The following is a 13,655-nucleotide window of genomic DNA, read 5'->3' on the forward strand; positions in this document are numbered from 1 at the left end:
TAGCAAGATGAAAGACAAGTTTTGAAATCACTTCAAGAAGTTTAAACAAGTACTACCGTTAGGCTTCTAAAAAGATGGAAAGGTTTTCATCTTCACTCAAGTAAAATAAAATTTTCCTTTTCTAACCAAGGGGGAGATGTGGTAAATATTTAATCTTGTCTTCAGGTGTAGGGAATTTGAGGATAATTTGGATAGGGCCTGATTTTACCTTTTTTATTTATCTTTTATCAATGGCTAAATTCATTCCATAAAGGTATCTACAGGAGTGATATTTAAAGTAAGCCTGAAAATAGTTTCTAAAGCACCTCATGCAATGCAAAAATCCTGGGATATACTAGTACCTTGTGAGTTCTTAGCTTTTATTAGCTGTTACTCTTATTTTGAGTATGGGATAGAGATATAAAAAGGGAAAATTCATGTGTGTGTCTAGATGATTTTTCTTATATGTAAGAACATCACTTCTGAAATAGTTTTTCAATCTGAGGACTTGGATAAGTACCATCACTGTGTTAGTTCTTATAGACATACCTATAGCTATGTCTTAGTTCTACAATGTTTTCATATAGTACCCTATGATTTTCCCTCTCAGTGTTCACAGGATTGGAAGATGGGCTCTTATAAATACCTCCTGCACCCTCCCATGCTCATCATATTTACTTATGTGGAAAATGACATGGATGGAAAACTTCCTAGCTTTTGGATTCTGGGTTCAAGTTGTCAGATTAACATGTTCAGTCCAATGCTCGGTACACAAATGCTAGGAACAATCCTGACACCCATCTGTTTAGATGTACATTGTAAAATAATACCATTCTATTTTTATTCCCAATCACATTTTTTACTGTAGTATTTTTTCTCCAAATGTTAACTCATTCTTAAGTTTTTGTTGGCCATTCTGTGGCATAAGGATTATTCCACAGTGTTTTATTTGCAGGCAGTAGCAATTCTGAGTAACTGTCTAGATTCCATTTCTAAACCAAAAGTACAATCTATAGGATACAAAACTGAGTCCTACATCTTTTCACTGCCAGTTATCTCATGGCCACTATTAGTATACAATGAGGTGAGTAGAACAGAGAACACAGATAAAAAGAACTCATGGATTATATCACTGGCTACCTCAAACACATTGGACTTCGAGGTCTTCAGAAGGTGCCTCTGTGAGCATGTAGCTTTTGCACGTTCTAGATTTGGAGGAAGAAAAAAATGCTGGTGTCACGAGGCTTCTTTCTGTGCTGCTACTGATTTGAACATTTTTGACGGTTTCATTGTTCACCCCAAATGAGCCATCAATCCCATTCTACCAATTATTAACTCTGAAAAGATCTAGTTCAAAGCATTAATTTTACGGATAACGGAACTGAAGTTCAGTGAAGTTACTGAGTACGACCAGGTTGCACAGCATGCTAGTGGCAGAGCCAGGCCTAACCTCAGCCTGTAGGCCCCACCACGCTCCAGATCTACTCAACAGAGCTAAGGAATCAGCTTTCCATTGTTTACATATTGCAGAAATCTGAACTACTCCACATTTTTAGGCTCCTATAGCTAGCTATAGCCATGCCTTTTTCGTTTTATATAGGAAAAATGGTAAAAACTGAAGGGACCTAGTTTTCAAAAAATAAGCAAGAAAACTCCACGCCTCCTTCAGCTGCCACTTTAACTGGCAAAAATTTCAGGTAGGAATATCCTGAAAAAAATTTTAAATTAATTTTATATATTCTTCCAAAAGATCTAAAATGTATTTTAACTAAAAGGAAAAATGTAAATAAGTAGAAACTAAAGGAAGGCAGGGCTCAGTTAAAATAACAACTTTATGACAATTAGAGCAGGCTTCGTCAGAAATAGTAAGGTTTTCCTTAGCCATGGGGCTGAAGAAAGGCTATTGTTGGAGGAACTGAAGCATCATTTGGTGGAGGGCACTGTGCAGATTATTGGATTTATATGGCCCCTAAGGCCCTACAATTATCAGTCTATAATTATGATGCTGAAGTGATTTTTAAAACAAAATGTTTAATTCTTAAATATGTGAGAAATTTTCTATTGGTCAATATAATGGACACTCCAAGCATTGATCCCAGCAACAAAGAAATCGTAATGACCTACACTTTGGGGATTGTATGATCAAAGATTAAAGAGAGACCACAGAGTTGGTTTGACCAAAAACTTTAATGGTAACTAATGATGAAACCTTTTTCAAACCTCCCCCCGCCACACACACACATACATTTCAAATGTAATGTAAAGACAATGAAAAAAGTCTTAGGTAAATTCTTCTTATTTGATAATTATGCCTAAATTCTGTATAGTCATTTTTCTATTACTAATTGACTATGTAACTTTAATCCTTTCTCTGAAATTCAGTATTCTCTTCCTTTCTCTGAAATTCAGTATTCTCCCCAGAAAGTTAGGAAGTTGAAACAGATCATCTCTATGGTCCTTTTATGGACAGAGCCATGTAAAAAGAATAAGTGTGCAAACCAGCTCAGTATCTGCAAATTTCTAGTGTTCTACCCTTGTCTACTATTTGTCACATTTGTTTTGTCCATCTGTTTTTCATTTCCTGGATTCTTTTGGAATAATTTTGGTTTTGGTACTCCTCTATTGGCTTTTTTTAAACTTTATTTATGTTATTTACACTATTACCAATGCTCACATTTCCTCTCCCCCTTTGCCTCCCCCCTTCCCTCTGGCCATCACCACACTGTTGTCTGTGTTTATGGGTTGTGCAAATATGTTCTTTGGCTAATCTCTTTATCTTGTATTAAAATTTTACTGGGTATTTAAGGGATTACAATATGCATTCTTAACATATCTTATTTTGCTCCTTAATGTAAAATATAAAAACGTTGCCCTTGTATAATTCTATACTCCCTTCTTTCATGTTGTCAGATATTTTACATTCATATATTTTACATTCATTTGTAAGTTCCTCAATATAATGTAAAAGTTTTTGCCTTAAAGAGGCATTGGTCTGACATAGACTCTCCATGTTTCCTCTGTTAAATTATGATCAGTCCCAGGCCATGACAAGGCTTCTGAAACCTTAGTTTTCAATGAACTCTATGCCAGAGGTCAGAAAACTTTTGCTGTAAGGGGCAGACAGTAAATATTTTGGGCTATGTGAAATTATCTCTGTTGAAATGTCTCAATACTGCTCATGTCATGTGAAAGCAACCATGAACGGTATCTAAACAAATGAGTGCAAATATACTCTAATAAAACCTTATTTACAAAGACAGCAGGCTCAATTTCATTTGCAGACCATAGCTTGCTGACCCCTGATCTATATGGTTGACAGTAAATAGTAAAGTCCATATTTCTAAGTTATAATTCTTAAATCCACAGAACTCTGAAAACTAGTTTTTTTCTTTAATAACTTACTGGGCAGTATAACGTGACCCGATCTGAATTTATCAAGTGAAAAAATTTGACCTATATTGTCATGAGTCTCTTTATAGTCTATTCATCACACTTCATGTTAGTATTCATGTTTTGCTGCAAAAATATTAATGTGTTGATTAAGAAGTACTGCTCCACAGTATGTTGGAGGCATTAGAGGACTGTATAACATTTTGTAAATTCAAAAACTTTGAATTCTCTAACACACCTGGCACCAAGGGTTTCATTAAAGAATTGTGAACTGATAGTAGTCTAATTAGATGTGAGGTATAGAAACAATGATTCTAGTTTACTCTCCAGTGATCCATAAGTGTGTGTGCCCGAGGAAAGCAGCAGCTTCTCTGTGACTCTGGCATTTTGGGGAAACACTTTATCACTCTAGGCTCCTCTGGTATATTGCCTAGTTTGGAATGTCTTGGATCCAGCAAAGCTGTAGATTTTAATCCACAGTAATAACGACATAATGCATACAAAATAATGGCTTTTTTATTGTGATCCTGGTTGATTAATTGGCAGGATGTTGTATATGGTTAGGAGTTGAAGCCCAGCAGACTGAGTCAGAATCTTGACTATCATTTACTAGATATGTCTTTGGATAAGTTATTTAAACGTTGAAGCCTCCCTTTATAAGACTCTAGCTGGAAAAGAGAATAATAATATTACTTATCTCAGAATTAAAATGTGGGCAACTTAGTGTTTGACTCAGAACACACACTTAATAAATGTTAGTTCTATTTATTTTGTAAATATAACTAGATTTGTTGCAAAAAACAAAAAGTTGCAAACCACCTTTTCCCAAGTCTTGCTCGTGTCCTCAGAAGCCAATTCTGATAATTTATTAATGGGTTTATATAATACCCAACCTTAGTAATACATGGGAAATCTCTAAACAACTGTAAATTCCCAGAAATTGTTTGTAAAATTTTATGTATGTTGTCATTGAGAGAATAGCTATAAATTTTATCTGAATTTTAAAGAAATTCATGTTACAAAAGAAGGCTAGGAACCAATGTTGGAAATGTACCCCATTACGGCATATTTGGAGGATTGTAAATGAGACAGTGACAGTCCCTCCAACTCATTAAGGTTTCCCATTGGAATAGAGCCGAGCCATTTCTTCACTATCTGGTTTGTGGAACTGGTGTGCGTACATGAGATGAAAACTCTTTGAATTGGTGAAGCTGTAATTATCAGTCTGTGAACAAGTCCCAAGCTGATGTCAGTACTATAGGGATGCATACAGGAATGATAAATCCCTGCATAGTTACCAGAACATAGGCCTTGATCTTAGCACAAAGACTGAGCTCATGGGTCCACCTGCCATAAGAAGAGTTACATAAAATGCCAACTCTTGGGAAAATGTTTGCATTTCTCCTCCCCACCCTGCATGCCTCACCTTCCTGCAATGGATATACTGAATAGCTAAAAATTAGATAACCTCATATGAAAAGTCAGTAAATCATAGCTAATGGCCTGCCTGGAGCAAAAATCTTCACATCTCTAGAAAAGAGAAAACATCCAGCTTTGCTTTTAGCTGCATGACTTGATACTAGCTGTCACTTAGAAGTCCACCTTCTGACAAGGTAAGAGCTGCAGCAGAGATAAGCTTCAGCTTACCTGAGCTAAACCAAGGTGGCTGGCACAATGTGTAGGCACCTAGGCTGTGAGTCATGGAGGGACCCATGAAATGTGCTTTGCCACGGTCAACTGCAAATGTTGTGTAAGGTCACCCTGTGCAAACATAGCTGTCAGCATAATCTGTTATTGGAAGAGTACTTGGGATTTTATAGCAGGAGACCAAAGGGCCCTATCTGTTTTGAAGCAAGGCAGAGTGAAAACCCAGTCCTGCTACCACTCAGAATACCATTTCAATGAAATTATCTCTCATGGATTAAAAGTTCCATGTATAGAGTCACTTAAGTATTTGGAGTATGAAATAGATGTGAATGCTGATAAGATTGAGGTACTTAATAACTTCCCATGGAGGCTGACCAATAATTATGAGTAAGTTCATATTTTCAGGCTCCTCTCTATAAGTAATGAAAGCTGAAATTTTAGAGAAAAAAGCCAATTTAGTTCTCTAGAAGGGAGAAAGTGCTCTTGTTGGAGGATAATAAAGTAAAATAAAATATGACTTATAACTCACTGTAGGTACAGAAAACAATATAACAGCACCTCATGCCTATTTCTGGATTACCAGAAATTGAATTTTTTCTATTTCAGAACAGTTCTGTGATCCAGGGAGAGATCAGAGTACAGGGAATAACATGGCAAACAGAATTTACTTTGGATTATCTGTGATAATGTGAGGCTCCTGTCTCTATGTTTAGATCTTTGAAATGTGGGGATGATTCCAAGACCATGTTTTGCACATCAGCATCCATACGTTTCCCTGGCCACAGGAACTAGGGCTCTACTCACTTTGTGATGTCAGAGGTAGTCAAACATGGCCAGAATGCCTGGATAACCACAAAGGAGAGAAACAGGCACCTCAGGATCAAGAAATGGCTTTTGTTCAGGCTCTATTGTCTAGAGGAGAATTGTAACAATACCTTCCTGGAGAGTCTCCATTCTCATCGAATAGGATTGTATCTCCGGAAACTCCAGTAAAATTTGTTTTCATCAGGGAGTCCAAAAGCTTCCGTCCATCGATAGGCTTCATTGCATCGCAGAGGCCTGCGTAGCCTGGGCAGAGGGACATCTGCATGTTGTGGAGTCCATAGGCCATAGAATAGATTGCATTGATCACAAATCCCATTTTGGAATCTTGAACGTGATGTGTTCTCAGAGTCAGAGAACCTGTTGAGAAACAAATTAGGAATTAACTCTGAGATTTAATTCCACTATAACTGCATCTATGGTTCTAAATAATTAGAAAGTGCATTAGAACTATATTATAGTTGGAATCAGAGGCAATACTAAGCCCCAGGTGCCAACTACTATGCATAACGTTTGTCTTCTATTTCTAGGTTTTTGTCCTTCAAACCCCAAAGGACCTGAATCCCCAATAGCAGCAAGATTCACTTACCCCATTAACAGATTCTGGGAATGGATATAGGATAGCACTGCATTTCTCTACCACAGAGTTATCTTAAGGACAGGTTAATCTCCCATGAACTCAGCTGTGATAACATACTTCCATGATTTAGAAATCCTCAACAAATCTCCAAGTCACCAGTGGAGCAAAATTGATCCCCCACTATCTTGCCTCCACTTACCTATTTAGATTTATCACCTGCCACTCTGAACCTCAGAACACGTGCCCTCCATAAACTGGACTATTTGGGAATTTTGAAATATAATATTTAAATGCAATTAATTAATTAATTAATTCCACAAACACTTATTGGAGTCTGAGTATACATAAAGCTGTGTGGCAGATCAAATAGGGAAACTACAAAGATGAATGAACATGTATTCTGCACTTAAGAAGAAAGTTATTTGATAATAGAGATAAGTTATCAAACTATAGTGAAAGGCATAAGGTGATAAATCTGTTATATATGTGGAGTGAAAATCTATGGAAGCACAGAGAGGGAAACTGACATTAAAAAATTAACACTGGCTATGGTCACTGATTCAACAAAATTGGAGTGAGTGCCTGTTCCTTCTGACCGCTCAGAACTTGCTGGGAGTAGGGGACATAATGTTGAACAAGACAGGCATGATTTTTGCTCTTGTTTACTTAAGAGTCTAGAGGGCAGATGAGCATCTGGTTTGACAAGCGCTGAGGCAGGCCTGAATCAGGAAGGACACCAGACCCAGAAGCTCACTGAATCTGAGCATTATGGCTGAGTGTCAGCTGGGTGAAGAGTAGGAGGCAGAGTGTTCCAAGCATGTTTGAAGGTACACAGATTAGATAGGACATTGGATATTTGGGAAATTTTAAGAAGATTTTAATGGCCAGATCATGAGATGGACACTAGGAGAATGGGGAGAACTGAAGTAGTAGAGGAATATAGGACTGATTAAACTACTGTTAGCTTGCTGTACTTTCCTACAAGAGCATGGGAATCCTTTATAGTGTTTAAATTGGAAGGAACCTGGTCAGATTTCTCTTTTAGAAAGACCGATCTGGCTATAGTATGGAAAAAGATTTAAAGGGCTGTAGGGGTGGAGTCAGGAAGACATGTCAAGAGACAACGCAACAAACATAGTAGTAGCTAAAAATGGCCTTGGCTAGGTAGAGGCCCTGGTTATGGTCAGGAGTGTTTAGGAGGCAGAATCTTCTACCAGGCCCAGTGACTGAAGATTGCAAAGGAATGAGGCAAATAGGAAGAGCATAATAAAGTGGAAGCCACAGCCCAGGTAATGACAGAGTTTGTTATTTGGTGAAAAGGTTTCTTTAAGTGGTATAAAAAGGAGCTCTGCAAAGATAGCATGGTTCTTGATAAGTTTTTAAACTCTAGAGATATATTATCCCATTCTTGATTGCTGGCCCAAATGCTGACACTCTCTTTCCCTAGGCAGAGAGGACTGCTAGGAAAACCAGCATGGTTCATCCTGACGTAAGGATAAGATGAGGAATCCTGCTTACTTCTCAAGACTAGGCATTGGCCCCAGGCTACCAACCAAAGCTTATAATTTCGTTCTCTACACTGAGTCTATTCATACTTCTACATTTCTCCTCACAATGGAAACTCCATTCCTCTAGGTGCTAAGTCAAATACTTTGGTGGCACTTTTGACTCCTCTCTCTTTTCTTCCTAAGTTCTCAACTCTTATTTGATCTATTTTCAAAATATATCCAGAATTAAAGTATTTCATACTAATCAACTTCTTCCAGGTTCAAGATAGATCATTTCCTGCCTGGATTACAGCAATAGTCTTACAACCAGTCTCTCTTCTACCTTTGTCCATCCTTCTACTCAAGCCAATTTTCAACAAAATAGCCAGATAAATTCCATTAAAATATGTCATATCATGATGGTCCTCTGATCAAACTTACCAGTGGCTCCTTTTTTTACCAAAAGTAAAAGTCAAGTCCTTGCCATGACCATGAAGACATTCAGGAGTTTGGCTCATGGTGCGCCCCCCTTACCCTGTGACTCCATTTCTGCTACTCTGCACTTAAGTTATTAAATTATTCCTCTCCAGCCACACTGACCTCCTCCATGATCCTCAAACATGCCAAGTGTGTTTCTTCCTCCAGGCCCTTGTAATCCTTGTTCCTTCAACCTGGAATGCACTGCTTCAGAGATCTACAGAGCCTATCCCCTCCTTATGCCAGGTCTTTACTCAAGTATTGTCCTCTCTATGGACATTCTGCCTAAGTTGCATTTCCACCTCACTCTTTCCACACTCTCCCTAACTCCTTTTCCAATATTCTTTTTCTCCTTACCACTACCTAAATACTATATATTTTATATATCTGCCTTGTTTGTTGGCTGTCTTATCCACCCACTGGAATGTAAACTCTGTGAGGACAGGGGTTTCCCCCTGCCCCATTCTGTTCATTACTCAGTGCTTAGGACAATGCCTGGCACATAGTGGGTCCTCAATAAATATTTGTTGAATGCATTAAAAAACTGCCCCTTCTAACCAGACTATCCCTTCTATTTTCTTTTCCTCCTTAACTCTGCTATCACTAATCCAATGTATTTTAAAGACTCCAAGAGCACTTCCTTCACAAAGACCACCATGACTGCAGATACTAAAATTTAGTTCACTCTTCCAAACTCTCTATTACTTTCTCTATACCATTCTCAGGCATCCTGTATACCATACTATAGCAATACAGGCATACTTAGGGGAAGGAGAATTCAAAACATCCAGTCCCCAAGTCAGTCCATTCCCTACCTTCCTCTGTTTAACTCCCTAAATAGAAGAAGAGTTACTCACCTGATTGATTCTATTTTCAGAAAATTGAATGAAAATAGGTCATCTTTGAGGCCATCTTAGGTGCTTGATCTTGAGTCTAATCCTTATACTGCAACTCAGCCTCCAAACACATTATCAAAATACAGCAATAGGTGTTTTTGTGTCTATTAAACAGGTGGCAGTTTGATTCTCATCCTTTTATTTTATTTGTCTTGTGAGCAGAATTGAGAGATCTGGGTTTAAATTCCTACTTTATGTCTTCCTAGCTCTGTGACTTTGACAAGTTACTTAAATTCTCTAAGATTAAATTTAATCATTTGTTAAATGGCAGCCTTTATCTGGCAAGGGTGATATGAGAATTAAATGTTTAGGAAAGTCATAAGTACCTCACACAAAGCCTGGCACAAGGTAGCTCCTTCATAAACAGTAACTACTTTGCAATATAAACTATAATAACCTTTAGTCGTTATGTTTTGTGGTTAAGACTTTGGAGACTAAAAGCAAGTCAAAGGTCTCATCTGATGCAAAGCTCAATAGAGCTCCCAGGCAGTCATCTTTCAGGTTCTCTTTCTTATTTTTTTTAATGCCTTTTCTGCAATAGGCAGCAATTGGCACAAAGGCAAAATTTGAGCCTTATTCATTTGTAAATCAAATCATAGTGCTTAGGGCATGGTTACTGTACTATTTGTTGAATTGCATTGAATGCAAGAATGGAAATTTGGCAGTTTTAATGATTTTTGTGTATACCAGTGATGTGCATCAATACTGTATCCAAGATATAGAGATAAAGAAACTGAGGTGGAGACAGGTTAAGTAGATTTTCCAATGTCTTATAGGTAGTAAAAATCAGAGGTAGACAAGAATTCCTAGTGCTAAGGTTAGTGTCCTCTTTTTCTTTTCTATACAGTATTGCTTTTCACTGGAAATACATACTCCCTGCACAACATGCTGCATCTTAATATTTTAAAATATTAAGAGATAAAGTTAGGGCAAAACAACTTGTAACTAAATTGGGAATTTCTGGAAATGTACTTTGTTTCTGTCCCCTCAAATAGCACCCACTGGTGGTGCTCCCTAAGAGTGTGGCCCAGGAGTATACAGGAGGAGCTGAGCAATAGCAAGAGCTTGAAGACCAAAGAAAATGTTTGTGCATAGTGTGTTGACTCATTTGTTATTATTGAGCCACTGGGAACAACTGGCCTGTTTGGGCAGTAGTGGGATCTTGTAAAAGTTCCTCATGACCAACTATTTCCCCTTGTCACCCAAAGATTCCAAATGATTGCAAATTAAAAAAAAAAAGAACTTGCTAGAAGAAACTAATGGAACTTAAGCCTTTGCAATTTCTCAAGTCATTTTGACACATGTATTTTTAAAGAAAGATATTTTAAACTGTTTTAGCATTCAGGATGCAGCAGGGGTTCAATTCAAATACATTCAAGTTTGACTTCTGCCCACTTTCCAGACATTTTCCTTTATTAGATGAAGCAATTCATGGTGGAGCTCTCACCTTCAGGGGGCTGGCAGAGCTCGGTTGAAATGGGTGCTAACAAAATAGATACTTTACAAAATGCTTTAATTTCATAAAACTCAAGAACTCAATGAATAGATGAAGAAACCAAGGAAATCAAGATGACTGACTGTAAACAGCTGGCAAGCTTAGCTTTTTGGGGGGAGTGCTAACCACATTTAAAGGCAATTAATATGATTAACTCAATATTTACAGATGTGGGGGAGCTGTTGGTTAATTAGGGACTCTTCTGCCTCTTATTTCTTTAGGCTTAGATCTCCATCTAGCTCCACTCCCATCCTAACTCCACATTCTTCTGAAGGGGGTGAATCTGCAAGATGTTATCTTACTTTATGTTAGAGAGTACACAGCAGCTTCTAACAACAGCAGAGCACAGAGGACAGGAAGACAGATTCTGGAACCCGCAGCAGGTTAGAATCAGAGTTGAGCTACTTGTTCGCTGTGTGACTTTGGCCAATATCATTAACCATTCTGTGCCTGAAGAAAATGGGTTTAATAATAGTATCCAACTATTTTTGATTTTTAAATATTTTGGTTTTAACTAAAATAGTTTCATACAAGGGTTAAATAAGTTTATACATATAAAACATTTGATAAAATAAATTGGTTTATGTTACTTGGTTCTATTAATAATGATCTGGTTTGTTTCTCTACATTCAAGATATAAAGATTAAAAAAAATATAAGTATGTTGCCATGCAGAGGTATTTGCTAGGCCAAATGTGTGTTATTTGTCTAGTGTGCTCTTTGAGGGGCTGTATAATATAAAGCGTTGTGCTATTTTTCTCAGAGAAATAATTGAACCCATCTCAATTAGTAGACTTTTTTTTACTTTCTAAACACTTCTTTAACAGAGATGCTAGACTATTTTACTGGCTGTATAGTGTCCCTTTGTATGGATATAGCATGATTTACTTTTACTAGTTCCAGAATGTCCTATGATTTCTTGCTTTGCTTACTGCAACAGCCTCCCAACATATCTTACTACCTCTGATCTTGCCCTGTCTGAGTCTCTGTGTTTCCAATGTAGATATGTAGAATAGTCCTTCTTAAGTACAAAACTGATTTTTTAGTCCCTTATCAAGCCATTCAGTCAATAATCAAATTATACTGTAAATACATTTTTATGACCTTCAAGACCTTTCTCATTCTGCCCTCAGTTTACCTCTCTACACTGATCAATCATAATCCCTACAAAGATTCTGCATCAATCACAAAGGTAGCCATCATGCCTAACACAGCACCTTTCACATATTTAGCACCAATAATGTATATTAAGTACATTAATGAAGGCTGATGTTTCAAAAATGTCACCAAATACCAGATCTGATCCTCAGATTGTCAGATCAGTTTACTACCGTGATTGCTCCTTTGTAGAATGACACTAAATAAAACTAAATAACAATGCCAGTTTACAAGTGGTCCATTACTATTAAGCAATCCTACGTGCTTTTACTATCTAATAAAAATACATGGCAAAAATTTGGTCCAGTCAAGAAGGAGAAAGCATTCTTTACTCTGTTTCCTCCACTGAATGTAGCTGAAAACCCTGGGTGAAAAGACTCTGAGGATCCTAAAAAGTAAATGATAACAGGTGGTCTCTGGAAGGAAACCAGAACTGAATACACCAATGAACCATGCATGAGATTCTTGGATTCCTTTCCTCCAGTATCTCCTGGCCTGGACTCAAAGGCAGCCTAGAACATGAACTATGTACCAGTCCCAGGTGCAGGCAGAAAGAACACAAAGAAGGGCTCTCTATTTTTGGTCTGAAGAATGGGAAGAGTTCAGAGAGAGTGGGAAGAATTTCATTTTTTAAAAATTTGTTTCTTTTCTTATGCAAGCCTTCAGGCTTCTCCATGGAGGGCAAGGTGGCAAAGGCAATCATGTCTCGGCAAACACAGCATGTCAAATACCGTGGTGGGTAACTTAGGGTGAGAACCTTCCTCTGTGATCAGAGAAATTGTGCCCCATGAGTATGGAGAAACTCCTTATTGCTTTCTTCCTTCTTCCAGCCTCTACCCACTTCGCTCCCATGGCAACCTAGTAGCAGGAACAGGAAGTATGAGACCGAGGTAGAAGCTAAAGCCTCAGATTTCTACCCAGAGGACAAGGATAGGAATGGGAGAGGTTGGGAAGTAGAGTGTCAGGGAGACTATGGATAGGGGAAGAGCTCAAGAAAGTGATCCCACAGAATTGAATATGAACTAGGCTCCTGCCTGAGTTGTGCAGGCATGGATTCGACCTCAATCAGCATACCAAAGTTCTGAGATGTGAACTACAGGACACAACATTGCCCAGGTCCAAGACTGGCCTATTATCGAGGCACATGTGCAGTGGACTCTGATGGCACTGCAAAGGCTCGGACAACCGCCCTCACAATGGGATCACAGCCTGCAGAAGAGGGGGATGAACTTGTTGCCTGAAGCTAACCAGGGTGACTTCCTGTATATTTTAAATGAACATTCTATACTATATAAGATAACATTATATTTGAAATGCCTGGTATCATGAAATGACACCTGGAGTAAGGGACTCTCTATGATCATTTGGGAGCGTGGAAAGGTCCCCCTACCTTTTACTGATTTTCCGCCTACATTTCCGAGCTCCCTACTCTCCTTTGGTTGACACAATCTTTCTTTAGATGTCTTAATAAAACCCAGTTATATTAATTTCCTTTGTTCTTGCTTTTTAGATCTTACAGAGAAACTCTGACTCATCAGTTAATTTATTTGTTGACACATTTAGAGTTTAATTAATTTATTGATTAAACAGACACTTATTGAGTCCTTACTGTATGTCAAATACTGTGGTGGGTGCTGATGATACAAACATGAGTAACATAATACTCTCTGCTCAAAAAAACTCAGCATGTAAGAAAGGCAGGGGTTCAGCGATAGAAGTTTGTAG

The 13,655-nt window shown here is 37.9% G+C and overlaps 1 protein-coding gene across 3 annotated transcripts in view; it reads right to left on the reverse strand.

Annotated features, from left to right (window-relative positions):
* GRM5 (glutamate metabotropic receptor 5) overlaps nt 1-13,655 on the reverse strand; it is a 451,151-nt gene that overhangs the window by 79,845 nt on the left and 357,651 nt on the right. For all 3 annotated transcript variants that reach the window (XM_054576410.1, XM_054576409.1, XM_054576408.1), the window contains exon 4: nt 5,952-6,198. In XM_054576410.1, coding sequence (XP_054432385.1) covers nt 5,952-6,198 — 247 coding nt within the window. The remainder of the gene's footprint in view (nt 1-5,951; nt 6,199-13,655) is intronic.

The sequence above is a fragment of the Pteronotus mesoamericanus genome, unplaced genomic scaffold (assembly GCF_021234165.1).
Source record: "Pteronotus mesoamericanus isolate MK-2021 breed Mesoamerican mustached bat unplaced genomic scaffold, CSHL_Meso_final contig_33, whole genome shotgun sequence".
NCBI classification, from domain to species: Eukaryota; Metazoa; Chordata; class Mammalia; order Chiroptera; family Mormoopidae; genus Pteronotus; species Pteronotus mesoamericanus.